General features: G+C 43.3%; 1 protein-coding gene across 2 annotated transcripts in view; it reads left to right on the top strand.

The window, feature by feature from the left end:
- The first annotated feature begins 4,007 nt into the window (after positions 1 to 4,007).
- Positions 4,008 to 12,759, top strand: part of LOC147428991 (2-dehydro-3-deoxyphosphooctonate aldolase 1-like) — a 173,157-nt gene continuing 164,405 nt past the window's right edge. The window contains exon 1 of one of the 2 annotated variants that reach the window (XM_086495373.1): positions 4,008 to 4,162. In XM_086495373.1, the coding sequence (XP_086351499.1) occupies positions 4,127 to 4,162 (36 nt within the window). In that variant the 5' untranslated portion in view covers positions 4,008 to 4,126. The remainder of the gene's footprint in view (positions 4,163 to 12,759) is intronic. The other variant, XM_086495374.1, reaches the window with a different exon arrangement.

The following is a 12,759-nucleotide window of genomic DNA, read 5'->3' as shown; positions in this document are numbered from 1 at the left end:
AGGAGCAAGTGTCAGATGCAATGCTCTATAAGCAAATTGCAATATGGTTGCAGACAACATCCAGAGCATTCTAGAGATTACTCAGGGCAAGCCAGATAATAGAGAAATCATGGGTAAGGCTATAAGTCAAGAAGAAATGGTTGCTACCCTTAGCATCCAAAATCATGAAGAGCAGGTAAAGTTTCAAGTGAAGCCTTCAAAGGAAATGCTTGTAGATATCATTATTGGACATCAGTGGTTAGACCAACACAAGGCCTACAAAGAAGACAAAATGCTATTACTTTTTTTTCCAAGTGGTAGCAAGCAACATTTACAGGTATAGTTAATGCTAGATTCAAAGTTGCAAACAACATAAGATTCAAAGACAAATCTTGCAGACAAAGGTAAAGCTAAAGTGAAACTTCCACCGATTATCAAAGAAGGTGTAACATCATATGTCTCTACATCAAAGAACCATCATGGATTAGCTGCTTCAAGCAAGTCAGGATTTCAAAATTTCAAGTCAAGTGCTGACCCAACTAAAACCTCTAAGGAGACACCCAAAAAAGCAAAGATATTTTAGCCAAAGTACTCAAGAAAGCAAAAGAAAGTCAAGCAAGTGTTTGTTCCGAGAAATTTAGCCAAAGTCAATGATCCGGTTTGGATTAAGGATTGGAAATCAGCATAGAAAGACAAACACATGGTATGGATAGCATCACAATGGAGCTTAAAGGAACAAGAGTACTACAGAGGTAATAGACACAGATGGATCCCGAAACCGCAAGTTAGGGCATATGAAGTAACTTCAAGTCCCTCCCAAGAAAGAAGGCCCACAAGGTATCAACCTCAACAATATCCTAGGATACCTAAGAAGCAGGTATACAATAGAACAACATTGAAAAATGCTAAAGTCTACGACAACTCTCAAGATGACACAAAACAAAGACGGATCTCAAAGAATCTTCCTCTTGGACAAGGATTCTACACAGATTATACAAATATTTGGCTACCAATCAACCACAAGCCAATTGCAACTACACTAGACTTGCACGAAGATCTCAAGAACTCAAGAAGACCTAGAGCGAAGCAAAGTCAACAAAGGGAGTTACAAAGGTCCTCAAAAGATTTGGATTCCTAAGTCTTCCAATGCTCCTAGTCAAAAGCCACATGCCGACAGTGAACAGAGGCCTACAACAACATCAAAGACTTCTTACAACAGGCTTAATTGGAGTCTTCACAGTCAAAGAAGGACAATCCAACCAACGTAAATGCAGATTCAAGGATGATAAAACAGATATGGCAAAAGAAACCTTCAATGCCAACTTGGTCCTTCACTAATCCACTTTTTGAGGATTCAAGATTACTTTTATCTGAAGAAATGTTTGTAGTAAGCACAAGAATGTAAAGAATCAAGTCGCCAGGGTGCAAAAAACACCCTTTGGCATAGTTAGAGTCGGGCTGCTGAGCCATAAAATGAGCAAAGCAGTAGTCCCAAAGCTTCAAGTCATATTAAACTATGTGCTAAGAGTCGTAGTTATTAGGCTTACACTCAAGCTGGAAGAGTTGAGCATATCCAAGTCATGTCGCTCATGCTGGATGAGATGAGCATAAGAGTCGAAGTCTATTAACTTAGAATTGGTGGAGTGTCATAGAGTCCAACACTCACACACAGTGCACAGAAAGATGAGAGCATAGATCCTCGTCAACAAAAACCATTCTTAAAGGGGTGCCAGCTTGCAAAGCCATGTCATATGCTTTTATAGCTACACCATCTTTCTGAAGAACTCAAAATCTTTCTTACACAACATATTGTTTCCCATGCATTTCTGTGTATGCATAAATAGGACGTCCCCTCATTGGACATATGCATTAGACACTCTTTTTTGCTTCCACCACCCATGCACCTTGAGTGGACTATAACAGGCAAACCAATGTTCTATCATGCTACCCTCTCATATTTGCTGCCTTTTTAATTCCATATCTATCAACAAATAATCCCTTGAGTACTTTATTAATATTTCCCATGCTAATAAGTACCCCAATAATGCGCGTATCCCAAAGACACTTTTTTTCCATTGGGTTTTTTTCCCTTTGGTCATCTAGGTATTAGATCTCAATTTAGAACTCCATCATTCTACTTCTCTTGTACATACTTTTCATAAATAAATAGAAGCCTCGTCATTATGCTATTACAATGGACAAATGCAACATCATCTCTCACATCAGACATATTCAGACCAATTAAGATGTTGCAGCAAATTGAATCTCATAAAAAAATCCAACAAAAAATGAAGACAATCAACCCATCAACAACCAATCAAAAACCTTCCACAGCCTCCATGGACACTTTTCAATAGTGCCTGAGGATGGACACTAAAATCCAAAAGGAAAATGTTAACCGAGTCAACGTCAGTTAACAGAAGCTGCTAAAGATTGAAGATGTACGAATGCACATTAAAGATCAACATGAAGAAGCAATGAAAATTGGAGTTACACACTTTTCACATTTTTTCAAAATGGTCATGTATTGTAAATTCCCGAGTTATTTCAAGCCATTGTAATATTTTTAATGTGTTATGGGCTCAATGGGAGTTCCAAGCTGTAAAGCATAGGTTAATTAGTGTACTTAGGTTGCAGATACAATAAGTGTGGAGCCTCAAAGGTCTTCGACGCCAGACATTACACATTTTAGACCTTGGCTAAGGTATAAAAGCCAACTTTGTAAAGTTTTGATTAAGATTTGGATAATAGAAACACAACTTGAGCTAACGACGCTCGCTTCTCTCCTTCTCGCGCTTCCTACTTCCTTCTCGGTTGTCACATTGCAGTGCCGTCTGTTCCGTTGCGACCGCCACAGGTAAGAGCTCTACGCATTGACGTAAGCATTTCATGGTAATCCGTAGCTTTTGGCATCGTTGACTCGCAGAATAATTTCATCATAAGTAGGAATTTAAGCTTCAAAATCATAAACTAAGTATAGGCGGAGTATTGGGGCATCATTGTTAAGCATTTAGATGCATTTTGGGTCAAAAACAACTATGTCAAAAACTCACTGCTGTTAATAATCGTTTTTGCACTTGACTTAAAGTGAGATTTGAGACCATAAGCATGTGTGCTTAAGTCTTATAAACATGTCCTAAAAGTTTCATAACGTTTGGAGATCGTTTGATGCTGTAAAACGATTGTGATTTTTTTATCGATGAGCGATTAACTTTTGATGATTTCTGTCATTTGAGTGTAGCTTGAGTTAGATGCGAGTTATTTGTTGTTTTTCAAGAGATTGACAAGCTCTTGTAGCCTCTATGCACTAGTCGAGTCAGCTTCGTCCTATGGATTGACAATTATATTCGTGGTTCTCGCTATGTCTGCAATAAGATAGGAGTGAGGTTAAACACCCGTCCCACAATGATACACAACTCAACATGCCTCTACCATTTCTAGTGTCTATCGCAGTTAGTCAAAGACAATATATTAAGTTGTAGCTTATAACTCACATTAGGCTTCTTATTGTTCACTTTACACAGGTTCATTAGGAATCAACTTTTGTAGGATTGTCTTTGTATCTCAAACTCATGATAGTCATCCCAAGAAATTACAACATCCATCTATTTAAGTATAATACAAAATTTTTATTTGCTGAAGCTTGGATATGAGGACATGTGGGGCTCCAGAATTCCTTCCCCCTTTATATATAGAGTAGATGATACTAAGTGATGTAATATCGAGGTAGAAGTATTTGTCAATATCCTCATAAATGCCTTTGCCAAAAGTATCTGTGGCTACTCGGTGTCATACCTCAAACCTCTCACACGATATCTTGCCTTGAGGTTTGAAGTGCATCACAAGTTGGTGAAAAGGACTACACTTGCTTCACTCCATGTCGAGTAAGTTAGAATAAAAACTCATAGCCTATAATTGGGGGATGTTTTAAATGTTGGCAACCAAATGTAAGGGTTGCTTGGTTGTGGATTGGCAACGTATTGCCATCCCCATGCCGGAACAAGCTCTTACGTAGATGGTAGCACCCAAATACTTGCAATTCGATCTAAATATTTAACCGAGAATGACGTACAAATGAGAGAAGAGTTTTATTGCACAGGAGTGACACTTTCACCACGCTCCGGCCTCGGCGCAGCACAAGCAAAGCATGGCATCCTCTTCGGCCTTCTTTTCCGAGCTGAAGGTACACACACACACACACACACACACACACACACACAACCCACATTGCTTTTGGGAGCTCGCCTGATTGGAATTTTGTCTAGCCTGTGTCTCATGCTAAGTGCACCCATTAAGAACTATTCAGAATGGTCTGTCCTTTCAACAGAACAGAACAGGCTCCCCCAGGATGGATTTGCACACCACAAGAAAATTGCTACACGATCCCAAATTGCACGTGTCTTCAAAAACAGATTCTTGTGGCAGCATGAGCGTAATATAGTTGTTGTCAGAACATCTGATGACACCACAGTTGAGGAGATCTACTTCAACAAAAATGTCTTTAGGGACTGGCTGCATAATTTGCTGGATCAACTGGCACGGTAGCCAAAGTAGTTGCAAAGGACGTTGACTAGCTACCATGAAATTTTGGAGTTTTGAACACTCTGAATTTATGGATTGAGGCTGGAAGGGTTGAACCTGTGTGTCTAACACAGAGTGATGGGCCTGCAAACATTTGGCCTAGTGTGTTTTCTGAACTGTATTCCGGTAAGAGTTGCTTCACAAAACCAAGTACAAAAACCTGGACACTTGTGAAGCATGCTAGTGATTTCACCCCACATCCATCAACTCTATGCAATGTGCAAACTACTCCAAAGCTAGGCTCTTTGTAAGAGCATCTACAAGGTTGTCATCCGTATGGACTTATGGCAAGCTGGAGGATAGATTAAAGACTTGGCTATCTATAAGTCTTGTGCTCTAACTTGCAAAATTCTCATGGTGACTAGAGGCTTGGTGCATGCTGTTGTAAGCCGTGCATGTCCAGGCACTTAGATTAGTTGCATATCCTCTGGTTGCACATAGCATGATCATCAGCATGACATTTAGTACCCATCATGAGCATTTTACAGAGCATAGAACCCTTTTTCCCAAAATACACATTTTTCACTTATTATTTAATAAGTGACTTTTTGTTGGAAAAGTGAGTAGGGCAAATTGCTAAGCCTCTATAAAAGAAACCTAGCGCTAGCACTTTTTAATAGAAGAGACAGAAGAAGTTACATCAACTTGCAGTGTTCTCTCCTCAACAAAATCGACAGAAGACAGCCTAGCGTTTTTAGCCAAGAGAAGTAGATAGCGTTTTTAGAATGCAATTCCCCTAACGTTTTTGCTAGAGATCAGCCTGGCGTTTTCAGTTTGCAGATCTAGCCTAGCGTTCGCAAATTCTGGCGCTAGATCAGCCCAACACATCAACGTTTTCAGTTTTCAGCGCTTAGCCACAACAGATTCAACCCCTAGCCTTGCAGATCTCACCTACTCGCAGCTGATCCTCGCCGTACCATCGAGTTAGCCCGCTGTTTTCAGTTTTCAGCATTTGCGTTTTCAACGCATTGTCGTCGAGTTGTCGTCATCGCCATGCTCACCGACATAGGGTCAGAGATTAGAAGAAAGTTAGAAGTTTGCAGATTTCAGCATTTCAGCCCTAGCGTTTTCAGTTTTCAGCCTGTCCTCGTCGTCGACATCATTGTCGTCGACATCGTTGGCAAGTCCATTGCATCTAGACCATTGTACCAGATTTGTGCAATCTATAGCATAGAGCTCTCTTGCCATAGAGAGGGGGCCCTTGGAGAAGGGTTTGAGAACCGTTTGGTGTTGTATTCTTCTCTCTCTCTCTCTCTCTCTCTCTCTCTCTCTCTCTCTCTCTCAGTCTCAGCACCTTCATTCATAGTAGCATTCACTTTGTTTGCGATCATTGCACTCTCTCACTAAAGGAATGGAAGGCTCTCCCTTCCGTAAGTAAAAGGAACCCTTGAGCACAGTTCGGAGTACTCATCTTGAGCAAGATCAACATTCACTTCCGCTGCACCTTACAATACATGACCGGCATAAGAGTGATCAGCCGCCAATGAGAGAAATGCCCACAAAGTGCCTGTTTGGGATAATAATTTTAGCAAGCCTTTCTTCCAAGATAATGGCAAGGTCTGCTTAGTCCACACAACATTCATCATGTAGAGTAAAGGCCCTTTTAAGGGCTTCCAAAAGGAGATGAAAAATTCCACAGTGATCGTCTCAACCAGGGGAACGCCATTGGCCGAGAGCAAGCAACGTTGAGTGTAATTCATTTTCCGTAAAATCAACCTCTATTGCTTGTGCATCTTGAGGCGAGAGAATGGAATGCACTGTAGATAACAAAAGTTAGCGTGCATGATGAGTTTCAACAGAAACTGGAGGAGCAACAACGAATACATTGTAGAGCTCGCAACAGAAGTCCACTGCATCACGTACAGATATGGCTATGCAGAGTGAGGAGCAGACGAGAGAAGATAAGGTAGATGAGAACACGATCCTATAAGCAAAATGAAACGATCCTATAAGCAAAATGAAAAGTGGTTTTTCATTGGATTTTTCTTAAGCCTATACCTTCATAGGCACTTATAGCATGTTCACACACGAGTGTCTGCTCAAGTTGGGCTGACCCCAACAATCGCCCCCCTTGAGCCAAACCTAGTATAATCTTCGTGACGACGCGCTCTAGAACTAGACTCACACTCTCATGACACATAGAGTTTTAGGTTTACTCTCAACCACGAGTTTTTGGTATACTCGTAAACCGTGAGTTTTAGGTTTTCTCACAACCTGGTGCTACTACTGAGCTACCATCATGCGGGTTTTTGGTTTACTCCCTAAAACCTCGGGTTTAGGTTTACCCGTTAACCTCATGAGAGTTGATCACAAAACAAGATCGGGCTTTATAATTCATAGAGAAGGTCTTACCGCAGATGTCATCTTCATCGCTGAGGCAATGTCTGCTCCCTTTATAGAGTATCATAAAAAAACTGGGAAGGCAAATGTGGGGCTTTGTGTGCCAAATATCATTCATCCTACAATATGGATACATTCATTGTTGAACGAGTTTCATGTGCATGGAATCATGTGAATCGTTCCTTAAATAAAGAATTATTGATAAAAAAATATAAGTAATATAAAAAAATCATGATAATGCTCGAGAAACATCGTTCGTTGGCAAAGTATCTGCCACGAAAACTTGTCATCACCCTCGTCATCGCTGACGTGTGTGTGCGCCATCGCTGGCATCTGTGTGCCGTCGTTTTGGAACATCAACATCAACAGGCCGCGGTTCGACTATAGCATCTTGCAAGTCCACATCGGAGGAAGGAAAGCGTGTAGAGGATGAAGAAGCCCCATGAAGCACTGCATCTCTGTAAGAATGTACCACCTTGTTCCATGCTTCCGCAAGTGTGTGACTATCATTACAAGGAAGAGGTTTTTGCACCGCTGATTTCACAGCAAGAGGTACGTAATTACGAGAGGAAAGCTGTGAGCGTATTGTAAGTTTGTAACAGTCTTCTTAGAGGTCTCGCAAGGAGATCCTCCACTCGAATCCACGATCTTTCTCTTTTCCCGGTCTCAGGTGCCGTTGCAATCTTTTCCTTGCTTGGAGTGTTTGGGAAACTTGTAGATTTGACTTTGTCTTTATCCAAAAGTGGAGGGCAGGGCAGGGCAAGGCAACGGCCTGGAAGAAAGATGATTCTCTTTCTCATTGGGAACAGCATGCTCTGGAACAGCTTAAGGAGGAGGTTGCAAGTTAGGCTCAGGACATTCATATTGCATGTGACCAAACTTTCCACAACGAAAGCATGGATTTGCAAATTTCCCTCATTTGAGCCTGAAAGGGCATTTCCCAATGGACGGTCGCCCGAGCTAAGAGTAATGCCTTCGGTTGTGGGAACATCCGTGTCCCAAAGCACACAAAAACGATTTGTATTGGCATCAAGTTTGGGAGGACATATCACTTTCTCTAAGTAAGAAGCAAGCATAGGAAGAAAGTGTTGCCAGGTGCATGGAAAGCCAATTATCTCCACCCATACCGGGCACTTGTGGCGGATGAGGCTTTAGTAGTCTTTGGTAAGAGCCCAAGGTAGTACAGGTGTCGTTTGAGCACGAAAAAACAAGGGGGATGATTTAAGCAACATGTAAGGTGCAGCGGAATGATTGTTTGCGGTGCAGCGGAATGAATGTTGTATTTTCTCAAGATTAGTGATCTATATTTGCTCAAGGTTCCTTTTAGTTCTTAGGGAAGGTAGAGCCTTCCGTTCTTAATGAGAGAATGCTATGATCACAAACAAAGTGAATGGACACTGTGCGTGCAAGTGTATGAGACTGAGAGATAGAGAGAAGAGAGATACGACACCAGAGATGTCGTAAAACCCTCCTCCGAAGGCCCCACTCTCGTCGGCGAGAGTGGTCTACTTATTGATTGCACAAAGTGGTACAATGCGTATGCAATGGACTGATGCAACTTGGGACTATGCCTATGACGACGACGACTTTATGGTTGAAATTTGTTGTCTTCTAACTGTTGAAAATCTGCAAATCTTTGGGCTGTTTTGGGTGGCTGAAAATGACTGTTTTGGCTGCGTTTTTATGGCTGAAAATGGGGGATCTTCTGCAGCCAATGGGGCTGAATCTACTGCTGTCCAATAGGGTTGAAACACTAACCTTCTGATGCGACATTGACTGAAAACCAAAACGCTGACTGATTGCCGAGCATTAATGAAAACACTGGCTGTTCTGATGTGCTACTGATGAAATCCAAAAACGCTAATGCTTCTGGGTATTGCTGGCGATCATGGGGAAAAACGCTAGGGCTGGTTTCTGTCAGCGAGCTTTGCTTGGGAAAAACGCCAGTCTTCTGTGAGAGGTGGCGCTAGCAAAAACGCTGGCTGAAGGGGGGAGGTCTCACCAAGGGAGGCTTGGAGAGGGTCTTGTTGAGAGAGGGGAAGCACCTGCTGCTTGGGGGCCTGTTGTGCTCCTTGCTCATCTGCCCAAGAGTGCTAACTTGGGTTGGCTTATATATTAACTTAGCAAAATTGCCCTACCTACTTTTGTTGGGAAGTCATTTAAAATAATAAGTGAAAAATGCCAAAAATAGGTAAAATAGGCTAAATGCACTGGAAAATTTCCCTAACTGATTCTAATGGATTCTGATGGGAATACTGATGATCATGCTGTGTGCAACCCGAGGATATGCATCTACACTAAGTGACTGGGCATGCACGGTCTACGAATAGACTCACAAAAGTGCCAGATCACTTCTAATCTAGACTTGATTGGACTGACTGAACCCTGATCATGCTGTAGCTTGTCCACGGACACATAGGGTTGGATGTGTCACGTGACACAACATGTTGTGGGCGTCGGTGTCTGTCAAGAAAACGTCATAGGATCCTCTTGTGCCAAAGTAGACACCTTTGACTGCCTGGCGTTTAAGCAGGACGTCTACCCACTGGCCCACATCTTGCGCAGTTGGCATCCTACCTGAAAAGAACAAAATAACCGCATTGAGAGCATACTGCGCCACTGGGTCCATGAGGGCTTGAATAAGAATGAGTCACCTCGGTGGGGGGTTCTTGTCCCTCCCACGCATTCTTGGCATCCTCAAAATCTTCCAACAAACAAGCTCGATTTCACCCATTTCCAAGGACTCTGTGTCACGTGCGCACTTCACTTGCGCCACGTCGACAAGCTTCTACTACAGTCTAGTGTCAGTCGTAGTCTTAGCTTAGGACCTAGCCTGGCACCTTTGTTAGCCTCTAGTAGGCACGTGCATGTCTAGGCCGGTCATAGTTGCATACCCTCTCTTGCACAGTTAAGTCATTCTAGCATTTAGGCATTTACCGCGTGTGAACTGCCCCTTAGCATGGCATTAATTAATAATTGATTTTCAGCATTTTATTAGCAAGGTCGTGGGGCCTATCTGGCTGCTGCTTGACCTAGATGTTGGCACCTATTTAGGCAGCCCTAGGGGCGCTTGGAAAGTAGGAAAACAAGAGGAGGAGAAGTACCGGCAGTCCTCTTAGCCTCACTGGTGTTTTTCAGCCAGATCGCCAGCGTTTTCTCATAGTATTATCGACGTTTACAACCCAGAACAGCCAGTGATTTCAGCCTTTGATCGCCATCAGATTTCAGCACCTAGCCTCGTCATGGATGCAGATTCTAGCCATCGACATCGCTAGCCCTTTCAGCATTCAGCCATAGCCTCGTCGTCGTCGTCATCGTCGTCACTGACATAGTACCTCAGGATCTAGCACCCCTTGTGTTTTTGGCTTGTCTCCTGTCTAGCTCAGCATACAGATCCTCAATACCCATCAGTACCTGGAGTACCCCAAAGAACCTGCAATACCAAGTACCAAGTACTCACAATACCAAGCACCTGTCAAAGTCGATGATGCGGAAGCTTAGAGTCCAAGGGGAGTGAGCACGAGAGAGAGAGAGAGAGAGAGAGAGAGAGAGAGAGAGAGAGAGAGAGAGAGAGAGTCTCTTGAACCAATCAACCTTGGCAATGAATAATTGAATGTGTATACAATGGAGGCAAGGGGTTGCTTATATAGCAAGCCTAGTAAATTGCCCTATCCAAGACTTTGACAAATAAGTAAAATAAATACCTAAAAGCCAAACTAAATAATGGGATCACATTGGGCAGTTCACTTGAGATGCCTAAACTTTTAACACCCTCTCTGCAGCTCATAGTGGACATCAATAGTGAGACCAAGTCGATGAAGAAGCTACCATGGACACCCCAACACCGGCCGGGATACTGGATACACCTCGGTGTTGCTGTCCTCAACTTTGTACTTGAGAGTAATGCCAGCTTGAGCATCGGTTGCCTTTGTAGAAACTTTGAACCGTAATCCACACTACGTCCAATAATCCCCATTCGTGAACTGTGAACACATCACGTCCAAAATATAAAACTCCAAGATAATGAACTGTTGGAACACATCCTGTCCATAATCTGACCAACAACGATGAATTGGCTAGCCCATCCATAGTGTTTTAGACCTCTGATTGGTTCCCTGCCAGATACATGTGCATTGAACTCCGACCTACGGGTCCAAACACCAATAACTTGAACTCCAACACAAGGGTCCAAATTAATTATAGTGAGCAGTCGTTGCTTGTCCCTCTCTGCCACTCACAAGCTGTTGCTAAATTGGCTTTATCTGTAAGGCCACTAGGAACGGGTACTTCTGATGCGTCACATCGGATGGGTGACAGGGAGCATCGGGAAGAAGTATCCGACCATCCAGGAACGGACATCTCTGATGCGTCATAGGATGGGTGACATAGAGCATCATGAAGGAGATTGTACCGTAAGTTCGGTAGGAAAGGACTAGGTGATGGGTATTCGTGATGCGTCACAAGGTGGGTGACGGGTGCATCGGAAAGGGGATATTCATAGTTGAGAGGAAATCCGAACTGGAAAAGAGGAATACGGGTAAAGACGCAAGCACAAGAATAAAGATGGGTTTTGAGAAGCTTTTCTTAAAAAGCGGAATATTTTAACGAGTTTTCCGGGAAGAACAGATGCTTTCCCGCGCGGAATCTATGTCTGCATTGCATTTGTGCATGTGGTTGTATCTAGGGACGCTTGGGAAGTGTTATGAAAAGCATTGTTTTAAACTTATAAGGTTTTATTGAGTTTTTGGGCAGGTCCAGACCAATTTTAAAATATGCTGGCTGCCCACATAATAAGTGGACAGCCACTTAGAAAATAAAGCAACAAAACCAGCCAGCGAATTCTCTCTCCCTATTTCGGGTAGAATAGAAAAAAAAAAAAAACGACCGCGATCTCTATGCGAGCAGCTATTCGTGCCATGGCTAAGGAGCTATAAAAGCACCACATGCCCTCACTGAAAAAGGAGTTACCAACCACTGTAACAGGGAACGGGGGGAACACAGCCCAAACGTTCCGAAACGGTGTTCCGGACAAGTCCCGTTCCCGCAATGGAGATGGGAACAGAACGCCGTTCCGGAACGGGGTGTAATCGAAACGGTGTTCCGGAATGGGTGGAACATGAGGCGGAACGGCGAAACGGACAAAAGTAGGCATTTGGGGGAAAAAAAGTCGCCTTTTGGGGACAGATTTGGGGTTGTTCGAGGAACATATTTGGGGCAGTTTGAGGACAGGTTAGGGGACAGTTTTAAGGTTGTTTAGGAGTTTATTTGGGACTAAGTTGAATGGAGGTGATTCAATCCTTACTTTAGGTTGACCGTCCAGCCTCGTTACCGTTCCGGCCCCCCCTCCTCCTCCTTGTTCCCGTCTTGTTCCAGACCCTTCTGTTCCCGTTCCTCGTTCCCGTTCCGAGCAACTATGTTACCAACGTCAGCAAGAGAAGACTCTGCCGCCAGATAACGCAAGAGATCGCGAGACTACGAAGCACGGAAGTCGCTTTTCCCGCGCAAGAGCGACAGGTATCTATTGTGGATTCACCATACGAATCGTTGTCGCGTGTTTGTGTGTGTCTTTGCAGATACTTCATCGCGAAGGAGAAGCGAGAAGGCTTCGGCCTACGCTTCGGAATTCCGGGAACGGAATTTGGAAATTGTCTGTGGAGTCTCGACTTCGAGTATAGACGGAAAAAGGATTGCGAGCTCGTTTCTCGGATTTCCCTTACGGGAAGGAACGACCATCGAGTCAGAGAATTAGAACGGAGGGGTTTTCTCCGGTTCTTGTGCTTATAAAAAGATTCTCCCTAATAAAGGATTCTTTTTAAGGGGGGGACCAACCCATCTTCTGGTCCCAGTACTGTGCTGATC

The sequence above is a fragment of the Adiantum capillus-veneris genome, chromosome 22 (assembly GCF_014529385.1).
Source record: "Adiantum capillus-veneris isolate H3 chromosome 22, ASM1452938v2, whole genome shotgun sequence".
In the NCBI taxonomy this organism is placed as follows: Eukaryota; Viridiplantae; Streptophyta; class Polypodiopsida; order Polypodiales; family Pteridaceae; genus Adiantum; species Adiantum capillus-veneris.
This window is presented reverse-complemented; position numbering and strand designations above follow the sequence as displayed.